We start from the raw sequence: 22239 nt of genomic DNA, 5'->3' as shown, positions 1-22239 counted from the left end.
ACCATATTATTAAATATGTAAGACTTCGCTCTTACCCATAATTGAAGAACTCTTTCCTACAATTGCAGAAGAAAAAATTACATAATTTAGAATAATTGTTAGATTTTCATTGCAGAGATTATTGAAGAAGTGATGAAGGACGGTGTGGATTATATAAGGTCAGCGGATCAAAGATAATGTAACAGATGTCGAGTGTTCACGATCAGACAATTGAAGTCAATTGATGAGGTCGAATATTAATAGTTAGGCGATTGTGGCGATTGTTATAGACGGTAGTTGTCGACGGTGATAGATAGGCAGTGCAATGCAGTTCTTCATATTTCTCAGGTGTTGAACCTCTCCATGCAATAGAGTTCTTCACAAAAAACACTATCCCTATGAACATAGATTATTAATCTATCATGTGAGTGCTTTGATGGTGTCGGAACTAGATGTTCTTGGGCATGTTGCATTCGTCTTGTCAATCCATTCGATTTGACTATAAGCACACAATATTTGCGAATCATTTGATCATTCAACTAATATCATGAAGGGTTCAAATATGTTTTAAGTACTTGATTTAGGTTCATTTTGACTCAAATTAGACCACTTTAGATGTATTTGGATTCGTTTTATCAAGGCGTTTGATTCGATTATAAGTTTATTGAAATCAGAATATGAATGATTCTGAATTTAATTTGATTGCTTCTACATGAAAAATATTTCTTAGAAAATAATATTTTTATTTTAATTAAAATTGAGTTAAAATTAAAAGTCTATCTTTAGACAGATTTTAAAGTTTAATTTTTAAATTAAAGCAACTAAGGCTTTGTTTGTTTGAGCGTTTTTTTGCCGTCTCCGTTTTCGGAAACAGAGGATTTTTTTTTTGTGTTGTTTGGTTCGTCAAATCACGTTCCCAATAACTCCTTTTTTTCATTTTTCTGCATTTTTGAGAAAGTTTTTATATGTGCTTCTCCGTTAGAAAACTCCATTTTCTGAACTAATGTTTTTTAAAACTGTCTTTTACAAAAGCTCAAAAAAACAAACGATGCCTAAGTGTGCTTTTGGTAATTCTATTTTCCTTTAGGGTGTTTTGGTCATTCTCCATGGGCATAGTATTCTTAAAATCCATGCCTTCTTCCTCAAAGCTTTTTTTATACAAGCTATCTTTGATTTTCTTGTTCTCAGACACAGTACCTTAGAACTCCAAGAGAAGAACCAGCAAAGAGGCACCTTAGATCTTCTCCTCAATCTTCAAAAATCCAACAGATATAGATTCTTCTTCTCTGAAGATTGAGCTCTTTTCCTCATACTTCAAATTATCTCTTGCCATGAAATTTATCTCCTTGTTAAAGAACCAGAATACCTGTAAGAACAGCCATGAAGAGGTGAAATTGAGCTCCTTTCTATGCTCATCTTGGTGAATTCTTCTGCCTTCTAACTCACAGCATCAGATGTTCAGGTAAGTTTCTCTTCTAATCATTTTTGTTTGTTTTTTTTAATAATGACATGTAGAAAATATTTCTACCTTTCTTTTGAGATAACAAATAGGTTTCAAGCTGTTTGCTTGATTAATTTTATCTTAGCTTTCAAAAATTAATTGTGTTGAATTAGTCTTCAGTTCATCTGATTGCAGGTGAGAGAATACTTTAGTTTTCATCTGTTTTTTCCTCATATCAAAGAAGGTCTTTTGCTCTTCTTCAGATATTTAACAAAGAATGAACAATAAAATCTGAATTCTGGAGAAGAAGAAAAAGACTTGTAACATTCCATATTTTTTTTTTTTTTTCAGAAGCTGATATTAAGGAAAGGCCATGGATTTCAGAGAAAGAAGTGATTTGCAGCTCCTGAGAGTCTCTAAAGGAGCTCAAGAGCTCAAAAATATGATTGATAATTGGTCCAAATCTTCGAATTCCAACGGGCAACAAAATGACATTTTCAATGATCTTCTAGTAGGAACAGTGGAGCTCCAGGAATCACTATTAATGCTTTCAAGGCTTCAGATCGAATCAAGCAAAATGCTAATGAACAAAACAAGGCAAAGTGAAAGAGAAGAATTTGCAGAACAAAACTCCATTGATTTAAGCAGATATAACAGATTGCACGAACGTAGACTCTCTGCTGACAGTTCTTTGACGAATTACAAGCAAGAAATGAAGCAAGAGTTCAGCGATAAGTTTAACAAATTTGATAATAAAAACGTTACTTCGAACAAAAATTCGGTTCTGCCAAAAAAAGTTGAATTTTCTGCCCAGGGAAAGAAGTTGAAAGCTCCAAATTTGATTGCCAGGCTCATGGGTTTAGAAGATTTTCCTTCAGATGATCAAATTGAAGTCAAGAAAAAGGAGAAGGTGCTTAAGAGAAGTCAAAGTCATGTGGTAAATAACAAAAGTTTGGATGAGATTATTGAAACCATGAGATCTACAGGTTTTCTGAAGAGAGAACAATTTATGAGTAAGAAATATGGAGCAAGTCATAGTAAGAAAGACGGCATCCCGCCGATTGTGATTATGAAATCTCTGAACTTGCCTTATAGGGGGAGAGAAGATATAAATCTAATTTCAGAAACATCTGATTCAATCTTAGAAGACAAAGTTTCTGATATTGACTGTGACTTTTCGGAAAATTTGGAACAAAATGAAGTGATGAGCTTTGAAAAAGAGAAAGTGGAAGCACCACAAAGGCTTACAACAGCTTCTGTTTTCAAGGGAAGGAAAATGAATGATGATTTACAGAATATGGAAATTAATGGAAAGAAACAGGTGGAGAAGAAGAAGTTGAAAGCCATAAGAGAACCAATGAAGATGACTCCTACAGAAAAAATGAAGGCTGAAAAATTACAGGCCTCAGAAAGGCTCACTTCTCAGACAAATAGAAGTCATGAACAAGATAGAAAGAATAAATTTTCAGTGAAGTCGACATCATTCAATTCCATTAGTTCTGTGGAGGAGGAGAAGATTTCAGCAGGAAGACCAAATAGAAAATCAAATAAGGTAGTTTTTGAAACATCCCAAGTTCCCAACCCAAGTAAATTTTTTTTAATAAGAATTTCTCTCTGAAGCAGTAAAACATGTAATCAATGGATGAAATTGGTTGCATAATTTCCAATTACTTGTGGCCTCCTGAGATTTTCCAAACTAAGCATATCAAGATGAATATGCAGTAAGATGCCTATAAGATGTTATCTTTCTTTGCAGACTGAAGACAAAAAGACTAAATATGGAAAGTTAAATTACGCTTTAACTGAAAGCCCTGCAATTTCAAGAAGCAAGAGCCTTTTGGCTGCTGATAGCCTCCTTAAACAAGCACAAGGATCCCACAAAGCCTTCTAAGAGAGGTAACCTATAAGGTGATCCACTTATTACCTTCTTATTCAAATTAAAAGTCAACATGGATTACTACTTTGGTTTAGCTATGCAGGTAGGGCTTTGAATCATCTAATCTTAAGCTGAGCCAGGTCCGGCTATCGGCTGGCTCAGTCCGAAGTCGACTTGAACCATGCATGGCTTCTTAAGTCTGATTCGAGCTTTATACTTGACTAAAATTGGTTCAATTTTAAGTCCGATTTGGTCTTGGTTCAACTCAACTTAATTTTGATTTCGGCAGGTCCTAGCTCTTTATTTGGGCTCACTGACATCAAATCTGACTCGAACCCAGCCCAAAATAGATTTAAGTTCCTAGCAATATGCAATCTCAAGTCAAAATAACAGCTCTATATGCAGGAGCTGAGTAGTCTGAGTAGAAATTACTCAGTTCTCTGACACTTGGCAAATTAATACTATTATTTGATCACAGATGAGATCAGAAAAGGCCGCAAGGTAATATGTGAAGTGATGCCAAGGAACTACCAAGCTGGAAGAAGTGTAGAAATGATTGAAGAATCTATCAGGAAATCTTACTACAAACACCCTACAAAGAATGCAGCTGAAATCAGACACCTCCTTAAACCTCTTTTATTAAAGAGCCAATCTTCCTCCAACCATATGCATTACCTCTTTGGCACCAATGTTATAAAACTGACCGGAGCTGAGCTGTTTTATTCTATTAACTTCAGGCTAGATTAATTCTGTATGGTAGCTTATATGGTTGTATAGGAGTAGTGCTTTCTTATGTTGGGTGTAGCCTATTATGTTGATACCTTTGTCTATAAATATGTAGCTAATGCTTGTAATAGGGAGATTTTGGAGATTAATAAAATGAAGGCTTTTGTCGTGTTACTTTTGATTCATGTATCCTGAATTATATTCAATTGGTGGATTCTTCTTTCAAGGAGTTCTTGGATCGGTGTTCGGACACATCCACCAGATCGTCGACGAGTAGCTGCCGACCCCTCTTCTCTGGTGTCAAAAACCTTCATTCTATCGTACAAAAATCTCAGAAGAACATGAAATTGACCATGATTAATAATTACTTGACTCAGAGAAGGAATTAATGAGTGGAAAAAGTCATGAGGGCAAGTTTTCAATTCATCAACTGATGCAAAAGAGGATGGCGGGTTGATCGTCATATAGATCTTTCAATTACTTGTTGGAGGAAAACAATTATGGGATAAAGAAACTGGAAAGTTATTGTGAGTTTGATGATGATGTTGGAGAAGGATCTTCATTGCAATGAAACTATTCTAAATGTCATATGAGATGAAGGATGGGATGATTGGATTTGTATGGAGGAGGCAGATCAAGTTGTCATGGAAGTGTCGGAGCGAATTTTTTTCAGGATACTTTTAGCAGTTGCTAAGGATTTAATTTAAAAGAAATTTATTTGGAGTTTAATGGTATCTTTCTTTCTCTTTTGGTTGCTGCAATTTTGCTAATACAAGCAAGTTACAGTGAAGTTTGCTAGATTGAAGCATTTCTTTGAAGAGATCTGATAGGGAGAAACGCTTGGGCTTTTTTTTTTTTTTTTTCTTGTAACGTACAAGGAATGTAAATCTCCTAATTTTATGATTTTCATGCTTTGTTCTTTTTAATTTTAACTGCCAAGGTTTATCAGTTTTAGCAGATGGCTGATCAGCTTAATTGATGTAGAATTTGGCCTCACATAACATCATAATTTTGTTTGAAAATGCTTCAGAATCTTTTTTATTTAAAAGATTTACGTGTTTATAATTTTCAACTTTAGACCACTATTTTTTCCCTGCTTTATAGAGATTTTTATACTAAAAAACAGCTCTACAAAACAGTAAGAAAGTCATCCTAAATGAAGCCTTAACCATACTCTATATCTACAAATCTATTGTTCACATTTAAATTTATGGTAATAGTGTATCTTCATTAGTTTAAATTGGTTGGTATACTTTAAAAGTGGTTGATCTTCGTTTGTCATGGAAAAGTTTTAGAAATTCTTCATTACTCCATTGGTAAGCTCTCCTCTCTCTTATACTCATGGTCTCCCTATCCCTTCATATATTAAAATTTTTTGCATGGACAGTGACTTATCGATCCAAAACCATTTCAAATACATCAACATAGACTCGCTTTCAAAACTACATACTAAAACATTTGATATGGAGTTGTAATTTTATCTAGTGCCAATAATTATACATGAAATTTGAGGATGCTGACATTTCCTTCTAGAACTCTGATAGGAAACAAATGCAGAAATTGAAGAAACTTAGGCTGAGCTTTGGAATTTCAGCAAGGTTCAAGCAGAATTTTGAGATAAATCCCTAGGTAAAACACTAGGGAACTTAATAATTCATAAAAACGAAGAAGAAAATAAATAAGATACAATGGATCTTCAATTCGAGAGGAAGATTGAAGATCCGGCTCTCCCAATCGCTAGCCAGTGGTTAGAGCCCAAACACCTAAGAGAAAATTCAGAAATAAGCAAACATCTCACATAATCCTAACCCTAATCCCTTCTCCACTATTTAGAGAATACAAATAAAAGCATAATTACTAAACAACCCCTTTCTGAATAATTTCCCTCCTAAACTGCCCCCTCCTATTTGAATTTTCCATCAATGCATGGGCCTCACAAGGGGGGTTGGCTACTCTTTATTGGGCCTTGAATAGGGGAAATTATTCTGTGCGGAGTCCGGATGTGGTTCTTTGTCCGGACTCCAATAAGATTGCGACACCTGTATTGTAATGTGGATATTCATTTATATTCCATAATTTATTTATTTTTTGACAGCCCGACAGACTTGGCCCAAAAATTTTATGTTCAAATTTTTTGGTTTAGGATTAGCGCTCTTTTTTAAAATGAAATAACCACAACAGCGCTGAAATATTTGTGTTTTTTTGCGGGATAAGACTTTTGGTGCCTATTCAGAAAAAAATAAAGAGAAACAAATGATGAAGATGGGGATTAGTTTGGAGGACTTTACATATTCTTCAGAACCATTGGAGAAGAAAAGAAAGCTTAAGGGTAAGATGATTTTACTTGCATAATCACTTCTTTTTAATGTTTATGAGAGAATATATGTTTTTATGTTTTGATGAGCTTAGATTTTCAACAGAAAAATCTGTCATGGAAAATACAACAGAACTGTGTTCATCTTCATGGCATATGAAATTCTCAAACAAGCTCAAATACTTGGCAAGAACGATTTATGTAAATCAACTATGTAAAATTTTATATAAAATGATAAATTTGTAGACATTCATTTATTCTCTCAGATGTAATTCTTATTCATTTTTCTCTTTCATTTATGTGATGTTTAGTATTAAATGCATGCTCTATAAAATTTTATGAGAAATATATAGTTATTCAGTATTGCTCATTGAAGAATAAAGAAAAGCTCATTTTATGCTTTCGTTTACGTGATGTTTTGTTCATTTTAATGTTGTATACTATTGTGTATCGCTAGATACTGCTCAGGTATTGCTCAGTACATGCTTGGTGCTACTAGGTACATCTTTGGTACTGCTAGGTACATGCTCATTATGGTTAAGTGCTACTAAATACATGCTCGGTACTGCTAGGTACTACTTAGGTACTGCTCGGTACATGCTCGTTAGCACTAGGTACATGCTCTGCTCGGTACTGCTAGGTACATGTTTGTTACTGCTAACTACCACTAGGTACATGCTCGGTACTGGTAAGTACATGTTATGAACATGCTTGGTACTGCTAAGTACATGCCCGATACTATTAAGTATCACTAGGTACATGCTCGTTACAGCTAAGTATTGCTAGGTACATTTTCGGTACTACTAGGTACATGCTATAAATATGCTCGATACTTCTAGGTACATGCTCGATACTGTTAAGTATCACTAAGTACATGCTCGGAACTACTAGATACATGCTCGATACCGCTTGATATATACTTGGTGTCACTCGGTATCTCTCCACTGATGAATGTATGTACAATAATGAATGACAAATAATTGCCACTATTGATTTTTGGTACATGCTCAGTATCACTCGGTATCGCTCGATACCGCTCGTCATACGTAATTTTTCTACCACATGTGCATTCCCATAATGATGGTTTTTCTATAAAATAAAACTTTGTTGTTCAGCATCTTGAACTAACCATCTCTTAGAAGGTATTGTTAAAAGATTATCAATCCCTAATGAAATAGATGTAGCAGCGGTAACAAACTTCATATTTCTAACAGCTGAATCAATATGATTGGTACACAGTAGTGCTGAACATAATTTTTCCCTTAATGTAGTTGCTTTTTCAATGGCCAAGCAATGGTGTTGTATCCTTTCAAGAACCTCCTATAATACCTAGTCAATCCTAGAAATCCCCTTAGCTCTCTTAGGTTCCTAGGTAGAGGCCATTTCAGCATTGCCTCGATCTTGGCCTTATCAATAGCCACCCCTTCCTGGGATACCATATGTCCCAAGTACTCCACACTCACATGTGCAAAATAACACTTCTTCATATTGCCCCTCAGTTGATGCTTCTGTAACACCCCTAAGACTACCCTTAAATGCTCATCATTGGACTTGCCATACCAAGATATTATCAAAGAACACCAGAACAAACTTCCTGAGGTAAGCTTGAAACACCTTATTCATGAGGGAATAAAAGTTAACAGGTGCATTGGTGAGACCTAATGGCATCACCAAGAACTCATAGTGTCCCTCGGTGTCCTAAAAGCTATCTTCGAAACACCTTCCTCTCTCATCCAGATCTGATGGTATCTTGACTTTAGGATCAGCTTTGTAAATACCGCCACTCCACAAAGCTCAACTAGCACTGGAATAGGAAATTTACCTAGCATAATCTCCTTATTCAGGGCTCAGTAGTCCTCATAAAATCGTCAGCTTCCATCCTTCTTTTCAACTAGTAGAAATAGGCTAGAGAATGGCCTCACACTTGGCATGATGATCCCAATCTCCAACATCTCCTCGATCATATTTTTAATATCTTCATTTAGATTTGGGGGTAACGATAAGGCCTTACACTAATTTGTGATACCCCTCGCTTAGCGTGATGGCATGCTCTTGTACTCTTTGAGGTGGCAATCCCAAATGTGGCTAAAAAACCTCACATAACTGTTGTATAACCGGCTATACTGAAAGACATATGTCCCCTCCTTCCTCCCCTCTAATCCATTTGAAGCTCTGTAGCTCCACGAGAAATCCTCCTCCTCCTGTATGGCTCTTACCATGATTTTTAGTGATGTCATGACTTTAAAGAGTCTTGTATCTCCCTTAATCACCATCCTCCACTGTTCCACCATAAGCTCCATTGTCAGCATCCTCCAATTCACCTTAGAATCCCCCAAAGTATGTAGCCATCTCATCCCCAAGATGACATTAGTGCCCCCAGCTCCAATGAGAGAAAATCCTCCCTCATTGAGATCCCTTGTATGGTCAAGACTACTCCCCTACACACCCCTCTACCTCTCTTAATCTTCCCTGTCCCACTCATCACCCCATAGCATCATGTGTCCACCAATTTCAGCCCTAATTGGTCTATAACCTTATTGGAGATGAAATTGTGAGTGGCCCCATTGTCTATCGGCACCACTAACTCCTTATCTACTATTTCTCCTCTCACATTCATAGTGTGATTCAGAGTGAATCTCATCACTGAGTTCAGGGAGACCTCAGCCATGTCTAAGTGCAGTTTTTCCTCCTCTGTTGATGCTTCACTCCCACCTCCCTCAACTTCCTCGTCATCACTGACGATGAGAACCAAAAGAGTTTGGTCCTTATACCCATGATCAGGTATGTACTTCTCATCACATCTACAACATAACCCTTTTGTCCTTTTATCCTGCACCTCCGCCTAGGGATGTAAATGAGCTGAGCTGACTCAAGCTTAACTTACTTATGGCCTCGCGAGCCAAGCTTATCGAGCTCACGAGTCGAGCTCTAGGTCAAACTCGAGCTTGTTTAGTAAACGTGCTCGAGTTCGAGCTTGATGAGATGAGACTCGGCTCATGAGCTCGTGAGACGGCTCAAATAATTATTAATATTTTTAAATTATTTTATTTTATTTATTAAATTTAAATATTCAAAAAATAATAATAAATATTTAAATTATTTAATAATATAAAAATAAATTAAAATTTAATATTTAAAAATAATAATAATTTTTTAAAATGTTTAATAAAAACTTAAATAATTAAAATAGTTAATAATATGTTAAAAATCATGCCAAGGCTTGCGAGATGGCTCGAACTCGTTTATAATGGGATGAGCTCGAGTTCGAGCAAACTTTCTGATCGACAAGCTGAGCTTGATTAGGCCACTACTTGACTCGACTTGTTTACACCCCTACCTCGCCTTTGTGAGTAGCTTGATGTTCCCCTCTGGGCGAACTCCATTGCTCTTCTCCCTTGGAGCTTCTCTCTATAAAGATACTATTTGGGTTCTAGAAGCTAGAGTTATAGTAGTACTTCGATAGGCCCCTCCCATGGTGTTACTTCCAATGGCCATCTCCCTTTTGTATTTTTTTCTCCACCCTCTGAGCGATCTCCTTTGTCTCTCTCAGCCCCCTAGGCCTCAATACTCTAAGTTCTGCTCATATGTCCTCCCTAAGCCCCTTCATGAAATTCCCCTCTAACCCTTCCTCAGAGATTCCCCTCAGTCTCCTTGAGAACAGCTCAAACTTCTCCTGGTGCTCCATAATTGTCCCCTCCTTAGAGCAAAGAACAACTCGTAGAGGTCCCCTTCCCGAATGGCTAAAAAATGTTCCAATAAGCACTCTTTAAACTATCCTCATGGAGTTGATTGGAAGCCTCACCTCCCTCTACTAGAACAAAGCGAGGGCTTTCCCTTCAAAATATAGACCTACCATGAGTTTCTCCCATTTAGTTAACCCATTGATGGCAAAGTAATGTTCCACCTAGTACACCCAACCTTGAACATCTTCCCCATCAAAGACTAGCATATTTAGCTTCCTTGCCCTTGCATCTATACCCCATTGGTTTCTTCCCCTGTTGGTTCCCCCGGTGTAGTGGTGGTGTGATTCCCTTCCTACCTCCCTTGCTTTATTTTGAACTCATGGCTCCCCCCAACCATGTCCTTCTCCAATCCACCTCTCCCCTTGCTCTGATAATCTACCAAAAGGGTTGGCTTCCTTCCTCCTTTTTGTCTCCCCTTCGGAATAACCCATACACCCACCAATGGGAATCCATGTGGCGGTCCTTGATGAAAAACACTCTCCAATTTATTATCTTCCTCATGGATCTCCTTTCCTCATAATTCCACCCTCGGAATCGCCGATGATATTTTTGATTGCATTTCATCTATTCATCATCTCTTCAAAGTTCTCAAAGTGTTTTTAAATGTCTGAGAGTCATCTTTCCACCCCGAAATATTTTTCCTCTACTCTAACCTTGAGTTGTTTCATCTCGCCATCCAACGCATCCACATTCTTTGCTGCCATTAATTGGATCTAGTTTCTAATCGTAAAAATAGTGAAGAAAACTTATTTTTCCTTCTAAGAAAATAATATGATACCAATTTGATAGGAAACAAATGCAAAAATTGAAAAAAAAAAAAAAAAAAAAAAAAAAAAAAAAAAAAAAAAAAAAAAAAAAAAAAAAAAAAAAAAAAACATAGCTGAAATTTTAAATTCCAACAAAGTTTAAGCAGGATTTTGAGATAAATTCTTAGGCAAAACTCTAGGGAACTTGATAATTGATAAAGACGAACAAGAAAACAAATAAGATACAATGGATTTTCAATTTGAGAGGAAGATTGGGCTCTCCCAATCCCTAGCCAATGGCTAAAGCCCAAATACCTAAAAGAAAATTCATAAATCAGCAAACATCTCACATAACCCTAAACCTAATACCTTCTCCCCTATTTAGAGAATATAAATAAAAGCATAATTACTAAACATCCCCACCCTAAATAATTTCTCTCCTAAATCGCCCCCTCCTATTTGAATTTTCCATCAATGCATGAGCCCCACAAGGGGAGCTGGCTGCTCCCTATTCCGCCTGGAATAGACTAGGAGCCGGCCTTGGTGTTGAGCAAGCTAGACCGTTCCATCTTGGACCGATCTATCAAACTCTTCATAAAAAAAGCTAGAAGACACCTTAAAAGAGCGTCACTCTTGAAACTCTTTGTTAGCAAGTGGTGGTTCCCTTTGGGGTTCTTGTTTGGTGAAGATACGAAAGCCTCGTTAATTACAAGATGACAATACTAGAAATCGTGTCAAAGCCCTTTATTGCTAGTTCCTCCTAGAATTCTTTTCTCAATGAAGATCAATGGCACTCTATTGAATTTCATTGATGGGATTCTTAGGCTTCATTTGGAACAACGTTCTTCCTCCTTTCTAAAGCAACTTTCTAGTATAAAAATTTTTAATTTAAAAAATTTTTATACTAAAAAGCTACTTTATAAAGCAATAAAAAAATTATCAAAAACGAAGCCTTAATCAAACACACTACTACTAGTTCCTCCTATGACTCAAAATTGGCAATGTTGCATTAGTCATTTTGATGAGTACCGCCCTTAGCCAAGGATCAAAGCCTCTCAACAATGAATTGCTCTTGTGTGTCCACCAAGTCTTAAGAAATACTATGTGCTCATCTGGAAAGTACAGCCGAGTTAAAATTGTTCATAGAGTATAAAGATTTGAAATGTTTTTTAAGCACAAATGAGATCCATGTGCATAGAATTGTGCGCTGTGTCAGGACCATCAACATACAGCCATCTCTAAATTTTTTTATGCATTCTACTGCATTACATTTTGTATATTTTTAACAATAAGAGGCTTTTTGTCTGCAAGCATGGCTTAATTCAACTATGGCTTCATTTGCGACGGCTTTCTTACTGCTTCTTAAAGCAATTTTTTAGTACAAAAATTAATTTTTTTTCTACTAAAAAGATGCTTTAAGAAGCAATAAGAAAGCTGGCTCAAACGAAACCTACGATTAGTAAATCTTATAAATCCTAAAAAAATTTGGGCATATTAGACGCAAAAGAACACAATCGTCAACAAGCCAGAAAAACTTCAAGTCTCACACATTAATTTTCCAAAAATAAGGATAAGGACTTAAGTTTTACAAGACCTCAAACAACTAGCCAACGTAGAATGATGTCATGGGCTAATAGCTCCCTTTCTTTCTTTCATTGTTTGTTTCACAATACAAGAGAAACTTCAGGGTATCATCAACAGAGATTCAAAATGTGGAAGAAATTTTTTTTTTTTCCTTTGATCCATTACTCAATTGCAGCTTCTTGAGATCGACCCAGTTCCCTGCAGTAAATCCATGTTTAAGTTTGGTGAATCTACATGAAGTCTTCCTCCAGTTCTTGCAGGGATTTATTGGTTGATGCAATTTGCTTGTTGGAAGTCATCTTCTCTGAAACCATAAGTCCCTTGTAGCTCCTTAGCTCTGACTGCCTCTCCTTTTCCAGCCTTTCCATCTCTTCGCGGCGCTTCTGTAACATGTAAGAAACATAGTGATAGGAAATAAGCATTCACAAGCAGAAAAACTACTGTTTACAGCAGAAAAACAGAAACAATGCAGCAGAAAACTTGATAGGATTGATGAAATCAGCGAGAAAACACATGGATTCCACTAGTAGATAGAGAAAAACAGCACACGATACAAGTTTCTTCAATTTGAGAGGAAGAAATAACTCTCCAAATCTGTAGCCAAGAAACTAGAGCCGCATCAAAGAAGATCCCAAGTTCAGATTTCAAATTCAAAATAACCCTAACCCTAGCAAGAAAAAAGCAATTAAAGACAACAGAAATTTTCTTAATTCCTAAACAGCCCCTAAATTGAATTTTCCCTCCAAAACAAAGCATCATTAGTGTGTGGGCCTCCCTGCTGTTTCCGCTCCCCCCTTTGAGCGCCTCCTGTATGTGAGAACCGGTCCATGCTGGACCGGTTCAGCTTGCCCCGCTTGGGCCGGCATATCACATAGTTCCACAAAAGTTGTTTAAATAGGTCATGCAGAGTAAAGGCAAAGGACCCTGAACATGAATATGCACAAACTGTGCTGAATATATTACAAATTTTCCCAATTTCATTTAAACACAAACTTGTTAAGAAGAAATCACCTTTTCTCTTAATAGCTGCTTCTTTTCAGCTCTTTCTGCTGCATTGACAGCTTCACGCTCAGCTGCAAGCAAACAATAAAAAAGTTTTCATGGATGGTATTGATTAGGTAATAATGTAAAATGTTAATAACTATGCACTGGTGCATAAATCCATGCAAAACATTAATTAAAAGAAAAAGTTACAGGGGAGCTTATATTTTTCTTTCAACGATTAATACCTAATTAAGAATCCAGAAAAAAACATACTTTGAACTGCAGATTTCCCTGGCATATGGAAAACAGAAACTGGAATAGTTAAGGCGGAAGAGAAGAGGGAGAAAAGAGCAAGAGCACAAGATTGTAAATAGCCACCCACAGCCAGGTAGTCCATGGCTAAATCATCAGGACAATAGCAGGATACCAACCCCAAACTTAATTAAGCACATCAAAGTTTGATAAGTAATAGGGGGTTATATTACCTTACAAATTGTAAGCCTTAGTTAGAATATTGTTAAGCACATATTGTATGTACATATTAAACATAAGATGTGTTATTAAATGTATTTAAGCCTCGCCATGTTGTGCATTCTTGCATTCCACAAGTGAAAACTCTATTATAATAGTGATTACAGCGGTTAGAACTTATTTTCCATAATGCACCTACAATTCTCCTCAAAAGAGGCATGTAGTGTCCGACATGACATACAAGAGCCTGACACGTTTAGGCAAAAAGCTATGAAAAATCCTAGTTTCGATTTTTTTTTTTTTTAATTTGTATTGTGATTCTTCAAATAAATTAGTTTAGGCAACAAGTATGAAACATCCATGTGTAAGAAGCTAAGAATAGCAAGAAATTGTACACTCAGAGCACGACTAACTCTTAGTTAGATTATTCTTAAGCACATATTGTATGTACATATTAAACATAATATGTGTTATTAAATGTATTTAAGCCTCGCCATGTTGTGCATTCTTGCATTCCACAAGTGAAAACTCTATTATAATAGTGATTACATTGGTTAGAACTTATTTTCCATAATGCACCGACAATTCTCCTCAAAAGAGGTATCTAGTGTCCGACATGACATATAAGGGCCTGACACGTTTAGGCAAAAAGCTATGAAAAATCCTAGTTTCAAATTTTATTTTATTTTTTCTTATTTGTATTGTGATTCTTCAAATAAATTAGTTTAGGCAACAAATATGAAACATCCATGTGTAAGAAGCTAAGAATAGCAAGAAATTGTACACTCAGAGCACGACTAACAAAGAGTTTTTTTTTTTTTTTCCCACATAAAGCACACAAGCAATACAATTTTTTAAGTGCAAATATGGCAAAAAAATATTACAAATTATTTATATTATTAACAACAATCATGGGTACTACTATACAACGATCCAAAGTTTTGTTTGATTGTATTTTAGTTATTCATTTTATTCTTGATAGATTTCCTAGATGCTTGTGCCTTCATCTTACAACTGATTGCTTTATATTGGAACCCTCCATTTTCAATCAAATTGTAGTGCTTTGATGTTTAATAGTACTAATTTTATCATTTGGACTGGTGTTTGTACTAATTGATTATTATGACAATTATTTTTGGTGATTTAGAATGGATCCAGTAGACAATCAACCTGCATCTTCATAATTGTTTATTTTGTTTTATTTTATTTTTTGTCACATATTTCAACCGATTGCATTATTATTATATCAATTATATTATATTTAAATAAATTTGATATTTATTACGTCATCCAATTCAAACTCGGTCGAACCATCAAACCGTTAACTTCTCCTTCATCCGGTTCTTTGTCTGATCCGATTTTCACAATCTTGGATAAACCGCTATCAAAAAACATATGACAGAATTGAGCTACAGAATTGATCTTGATAGATAAGAAAAATTGCGTACAGATTGCAACTAAAATGATGGCAATGCAAAATTGGAAGGATATCCTCAGAGAATAACACCAGCCAACAGCAAAAAATAGATTAAAAAGGAAAGTATGTTTAGCTTAGATACTTAAGGCCAAAATGTAAAGAAAGCTCATCTTCTCCGAGATTCAAGAAAACAATACATAAATTGGTTAATATATATATTACCTCGAACACTATTAATAGCATTACTTCTGATAAGAAAGGAAACAACAAATAAGAAAGCTATTTCAAATAACTGTGCAACTATACCTTTCAAATCTGGATTCCTCTCCACTTTTGTCTTATTCAGTCTGTTGACAATCTCATTTACACGTTTCTCAACTCTCACGGTACGGACCTAAAAAAGCTGGAAGCATTAGCTGATAACAATATTTAAAATAGCATACATACATAGTAAACAGAAGAAGTGTAATATATACATTAAAACCACAAATAACAACAGCAAGAGACTGGTAATGACACTAAACCCTACCAAAATTTTTAGAAGCAAAAATGAGTTACCAAAACCAGGACAGAGGCTCTGAGACCCAACTAGCCAAATGTTGACCCGTAGCCAGTAAAACAAAAGAAAAAAAAATGTTGAATCACTTACCTGCTCCTTGCCGTCCCACGTCACACGATCCAGCGCCGCTCGTCGCACGTCGAGACCATACCGAGCGTTGCGTCTCGCACGTTGCTCGCACGACTCGTTCGAGTCGTTAAAAGGCCGAAGGGACGAGGCCTTTGGCTTCTTCTCTCCGAAGGCTCCCTGCTCTCTCTCTTTTCCTACTCTCCGATCTTTCTCCCTCCCTCTGTGTTGCTCGACTTCGCTGCTTCGACGACGTTCCCTTCTTGAAGGATCGGAAGTTACGACATCTTGATTGGAATCAAGGAACGGGAGCTCGCCGGCTCTGAGTTAACTTTCTCCCTATCACGCGTGTCCTCGGCTCCGTCGTGGCCGTTCGACTTTGTTCCTTCATGCGACTCTCCCTTCCTATTCGGATCGGAAGTCACGCATTTTGATCGGGAGTGACAACGGGAGCTCGCGGTGTGAAGGTAACTTTGTCCCTCTCACGCGCATCTTCGGCCAAATCGACTCTGCTGGATTCGACGACATTCCCTTCATCTGGGATCGGAAGCAAGGACGGGAGCTTGTTAGCCGTGAAGGTAACTTTCTCCCTGTCGAGCGCTTTCTCGGCCAAAATCTTGCAAATCTGCCTAACAAAGGGGTTTAAAATAAGTTTTTTTTATATATAACTTATCATTTTTAATTAATTTTAATGAATTTTAATTAATTATTTTAATTAGTTATAATTATTTATAAATGACTAATTAAAAAATTAGTTAATTAATTTTAATTAATTAATGCTAATTATAATTAATAAAAAAATACATGCCTCCTACCTCGGTTCCCGCCTCAGTCCACGAGCTTCCACCGCCGGTTTACCGGCCGCCAAAGGTATAATTTTTTAGAACCTTTCTCTCCCCCCTACCTCGGCATGCGTGTCGAGCCGGTAGACCGCCTATACACGCTTTTCTCTAGCGTGGTGGGAAGGGAATCCGGCGCGACACCTATGACGAGGTAAGTGAGCAATCCTTTGGTTCCAAATCCTGTTCTTGATGTTCGTGGCGCACCGGCAAACCGCCTGTACACGCTTTTCTCTAGAGTGGTGGGATGGAAATCCGGCACGGCACCTACAACGAGATCGGGATATTCATAAGTACCCGCTCGCGGGGAATAACTACTTTTCTTGCAACAGGTACCGAAGACCCATACACGCCTTTCTCTGGCGTGGTGGGGACAAAGACTTTACACGGCCGCAGTGTCCTTGAAAGAGGGCACCTACCGTGCAAGCTTTTCTCTAGCGTGGCGGGAGGTCCAAATTTTTCGTGGTTTTCCCCTAAACAGGGGAGACACCGGGAGGCTGCCAAAATTTCAGGTGAATGTGAAACTTGACCTCGGACCTATTTTGAACTCAAAAAGATATGCAAGAATTGGGACTCAAATGAACAAGAACAAAAGACTTGTGGACTTGTTGACCTTTGAACTTGATTGAACACAAGCATGAGACCTGAATAAAGTCTAAACGATTAATCAAGGTCAAAACCAAATGAAATAAAAATCAAAATGTGACTAGAAATCAAAATCAACAAATGAATTTGCAAGGACCGCAGGGGACATAGAACTTGAGCTCGTATATTGAGCTTGTGGACTTGGTAGAACTCCAACTTGAACAAAATGACAAGAGGACTTGAGCACTTAAACTCAATACGAACATGCAATTGCACTTGCAAGGACTTCAAAAGGACTATGAACAATCAACTTGAACATGTACTTTGAGCTCATATTTGAACTCGGGCTATACGACATCAAGTGGGGACTTGTAAACTTGATGAATTCAAGTCTGAATGCAACTGGACTTGGATCCAAACACATATAAGGACAAGGCTTGAATCATGTGCGAGGAAACTCAAACTACAAGAGCATTCATACAGTCAAAAGTGACTCAAAGTACATTACAAGACCTCGATGCATGAATTCCTACAACAATCCCTACAAATGCATGCTGATTGAGATGGCAATACCGGCATCCAATAATGGAAGATCCGTCCCTACAAACAAATGCAAGACATCAAACCACCTGAGATTAGTGAAAGGTGGGTATAATGTTGGCAACAATGGATTTTCTACAAATACTTCCAGGAGGTCGTAGTTGATACAGCGGTCCCCTGCAAATCTACTTGTGGATAACAACAGTGTGTACATCGTAGGTACAACGAACCACTGTGGGCACAAATATAAACATCCCCCCACCTGAGATTGGTGAAAGGTGGGTAAGATGCAAGAACAATGACTCTTCTACAAATACCTTCAGGAGGTCGTAGTAGATACAACGGTCTCCTGCAAATGAATACTTGTGGCTAACAACATGGATATGTCGTAAGTACAACGAATCCTTGTGGACACAAGTACGGATATTACCTACAACGACGGTGACCAAGATCTACAAGTGCGTTGAGTACAAGGGTGACTCTATGTACGAAAAGGACACCCTCTGATAGAAGGGGGAAATGTTTGAACAAATTAGAACTAAACTTCCTAGTGTTCCATAGTCTCTTCTCAGTTCTATACTTAAGAAGAAAACATTTCTGGTGCCCAAAAATGCCGGAAATAACAAGTCCACTACACTAAAGACCCTGAAAGGAATTCCTTTCAAAGCAACGATCTCTGACTTCAAAGTCCAGAAGAAACCTTCCCCGATGAATGAGAAAGGGGGGTTCAAAATCAAGGCCTCAACGCCACCGGATCTGCAATACTCATGCAAGCAGACAGAAGGCGTCCACAATCTACAAAATAACACCACCGGATCCGCAACATCATTGCAAGCGGACAGAAGGCGTTTATAATTTCAAAATACTTTCAAAATACCCCTGCACGTGCACCATAAATTGTATACACATAAGGCACACTAAAGGGGTATATAAAAATCAACTGATTTTGCAGCCAAATGGCACCGCAGGATAAACGGTTATGACGACCCGGTGCCCTCTGAACCGAGTGGTTTTGTAGCCGAATGGCACCATGATATAACGGTTATGGCCAGAGCCAATACGCTCCTTATTCCTTGAGATATGAATCAATAGAACATGTTCGATAGGGCACCAAGCCCTCTGTTAGCTAAGGTGGATTCAAATTTGTCCCCTTAGACAAACATCCAACCCAGGTCTACAAGGTCCACTTGGACGAAGCAACCCATGGCTGCCGACAAGGATCCTTCTGTCAGGTTGGGTCGACTACCTCCTCTGACTAAGTAGACTAGGGACCACGATGGCCCGAGACAACGGAACTATGTGATCTTGATCGGGTCCATCATCCATTCCCCCACCATCCGCTTTAAGTGAAAGATGGTGAAATTTCTATTTTAAATATCAAATTTTCCAAACATCCAAACTCTTCCCAAATTCCCAACTTCCAATCAATTTCCAAATCCAACATTTTCAAATATCAATGTCTATTGCTACTACTATATGCCTGATACTACGTATCTATGGATACAACGTATCTGATCGACAACTAGCCTTAATCGAAAGTTCTCTCTCGTGATCGGGAGGGATAATTAACTATAGGGGCTTGCGCCTATAGGAAACCAAAACTCAGATCATAGTCCTCGCAAAATGAGGGTGAAATCTCTGGGTAGTGTCTTATCTACAAACTCATCTGCCTTCCAAAATTTACCCCAGAACTTATTCAGTTAAAACTTCCTCGCCGAAGAAAAGCAAAAAAGCAGCAAATCAATGCGCGGTGGGGAGGCCGGGGCAGAATTTTCGGAGCCCACACCAAATTAACCAATCAAATAATAGGGAAAAGAAAAATGAATGCAGAGAAATAAAAAGCTGCTGAGCTTGGATGAAATAGGGAAACCCAGCTAGAAATGGAACCCAGATTGTTGCTGTTTGGACCACATGCACAAATCTAGGAGGGGGTTTGGAGATGCATCCTAACGACTAGCAGATCTATTTATCATTTTATAGGTGCTTCTGCATTATTAGTGCTAGCAAAGTGTGCATTATCCAAACCGGTGTTCACTTGAACACATATTATCGCCACAGTGATATTAGCAGGATACTCCAAGGTCAGTTAAGCAAACCTGAGTTCACTTTAAACGTATTATTGATCCAGTGACAAATTAAAATAGAAAATAATAGGCGTTAATAAACCTGCATAGCATGATATGTGCAACTTTTTACTCCATATTTAGAAGTGATGGGTTTTAATATTAATACGGTCAACCAATTTAAACAAGAACCACTATGTGCTAAAAATCTCTTTCTTTTGATTATCATTTCCTTGCTTTAAACAAATTTCATGCAAAAGAACATTCATTGTTTAATATACAAGATGAAAAAGTCATCAGGCAGAATTGAAACCAAACCTTTTATGATTTAAAATTAAAATAAGGTCCGGAGTGCACACAACTGTAGCCATAAAAAAATTAACTCTAAAAAGAATGAATGGAAAGAGTTTCTTTCGAAGAAATAAAAGTTCAACTAACCAGAATGTGCCCAAACTAATGAAGCAAAGTAACAGGACAGATTAGTCATCAACTAAATAAGAATTCTAGTAATATTAATACTTGAAGCATCCCCATGCATATTCAAGTAGATCACTCGTCCATGATCATTATTATCTATTTGAATGGCCAGCTTTAAAACATAAGCACTCATAAGCATGAACTAGAAATAAAGAGAGAAACTGTATAATTGGAATATCCCATTAAAATTCGCATATATTATTAGCATCATCACCATCATATTAACACAATTAGATGAAATCAGCTTTATGAATGAATTTCAGAAGCAAATATATAAAGATGCCCATGTTTCAAAGAAGCTGCAACATCCACAGATAGCAGTGGATGACGCTATAAAAAGCTCAGAATTTACCAAACTAATAAAAGTAGCACTCACCATTTTAGAATTGTGAAACCCAACCTGCCCAACATCCATTGAAGGAGTCTTCTTCAAATTATACCATGGAGTATAGACAACATCTACATTATTCACCTTATTTCCTACAAATCATAAACAGTAATAAACCTACTAAAGAGCGTAATGAAAAAAATACTGAAGTCACGCCAACAAGGAAAAAAAAAACAATAGAGAGGAAAAATGATTACCAGAATTAGGTCCAAGCACGAAAGAAATTTAATGAGTATTTATATGATTTGGATTAAGTAAATAAACCCAAGCTATGGCATGAATAGTGAAGGAAAAAAAAAAGTAGAGCACAAGTATTGTGTATCTGATAGGAAATACTTGATTTCAAGTATTTCCTATTCACTTTTACAACAACTCTCAAGACAAACTGCTGTCCACAGCAGGAAAACAGCCAAAAACTGAGGAAAAACAGAGAAAAACTACAGGAAACATGGAGAAAAGACTTGTATTTTACTAATAGATGCAAGGAAAATAGCAAAGATACAAGGATCCTCTATTTGAGAGGAGGATCGCACTCTCCCAATCTCTAGAATTCGATCTAGAGCCCTAGCCACCAAAGAAGAACAAGAAAACTCAAAGCAAATTTCACATAACCCTAATCAATCCTTTTCTCCCTATTTAATGCATACATTTCAAAAATAACATAAAAGGACTTAATTGCCCTTGTTTCCACTCCTTTTGGCTCCTAGATTCAATTTGAAAAACAAGTGGACCCCACCTATTCCCTCCATGCTGTTTCCGCCGGCTCCCTTGCTGGTTCCGCCGTTTTCCTTCTCCCGTAAACGAACAGAGCCGGCCCAATGGATTGGGCCGGCTGGACGGGTCCTCTATGAACCGGTCTAACATTACTGCCCTCCCAAAGAACCACCTCGTCCTCAAGGTGGAAGTCAGGAAACTATCGCTTCATCCGCTCGTATGGCTCCCACGTGGCCTCGTAGTCAGGGAGGTTCTTCCATTTGATCAGGACATCTGTGGCTCCATCTGCTTTCTAACGAACCTCCATGAGCTCCAAAGGTTCCAAGACAATTTCCATTTCATCTGTTAATGTCCCGGGTAACTCAGAACTGGTAGCACAATCTCCAATGGCTCTCCTTAGCTGGGATACATGGAAAACCGGGTGGATCATCACTGTCGGTGGTAACTTCAGACGATATGCCATGGCTCCAATTTTCTCCAGTACTTCATAAGGACCGAAGTACCTTGGAGCAAGCTTCTCATTCCTCTGGTTGGCGATCAATTTCTGTCGATATGGGCGGAGTTTCAAAAATACCTTCTCGCCCACCTCAAACTGAATATCCTTCTGATGCCCATCAGCTTTTTTCTTCATAATCTGTTGAGCCCTCAACATATGTCTTTTTAACTCTTCCAGTGTCTTATCCCTCTCCTCCAAATACTCTTCTACTGAAGACACGGGTGTGCTGCA

General features: G+C 37.5%; 2 protein-coding genes across 4 annotated transcripts; one reads left to right on the top strand and one right to left on the bottom strand.

Moving 5' to 3' along the window:
* Positions 1–1157: 1157 nt before the first annotated feature.
* On the top strand, positions 1158–4186 carry LOC110105925. 3 transcript variants are annotated; one of them, XM_028696604.1, is made up of 4 exons: positions 1158–1441; positions 1772–2972; positions 3177–3316; positions 3775–4186. In XM_028696604.1, the coding sequence occupies exons 2-3, from the start codon at positions 1794–1796 to the stop codon at positions 3309–3311; spliced, it is 1314 nt and encodes a 437-aa protein (XP_028552437.1). In that variant the 5' UTR covers positions 1158–1441; positions 1772–1793; the 3' UTR covers positions 3312–3316; positions 3775–4186. The 3 variants fall into 3 exon arrangements, with proteins under 3 accessions (XP_028552437.1, XP_020691276.1, XP_020691273.1); XM_020835617.2 differs by having other exon boundaries at positions 3177–3328; XM_020835614.2 differs by having other exon boundaries at positions 3177–3328; positions 3586–4186.
* Positions 4187–12342: 8156 nt separating this feature from the next.
* LOC110105930 (coiled-coil domain-containing protein 25-like) lies at positions 12343–20945 on the bottom strand. Its single transcript, XM_020835622.2, has 4 exons — positions 20787–20945; positions 15588–15675; positions 13421–13482; positions 12343–12792 (listed from the first exon to the last, which is right to left on the bottom strand). The coding sequence occupies exons 1-4, from the start codon at positions 20823–20825 to the stop codon at positions 12640–12642; spliced, it is 342 nt and encodes a 113-aa protein (XP_020691281.1). The 5' UTR covers positions 20826–20945; the 3' UTR covers positions 12343–12639.
* Positions 20946–22239: the final 1294 nt, after the last annotated feature.

Source organism: Dendrobium catenatum, unplaced genomic scaffold, assembly GCF_001605985.2.
Source record: "Dendrobium catenatum unplaced genomic scaffold, ASM160598v2 fragScaff_scaffold_783, whole genome shotgun sequence".
Lineage (NCBI taxonomy): Eukaryota > Viridiplantae > Streptophyta > Magnoliopsida > Asparagales > Orchidaceae > Dendrobium > Dendrobium catenatum.
The sequence above is the reverse complement of the archived record's forward strand: the minus strand, read 5'-3'. Positions and strand labels throughout refer to the sequence as shown.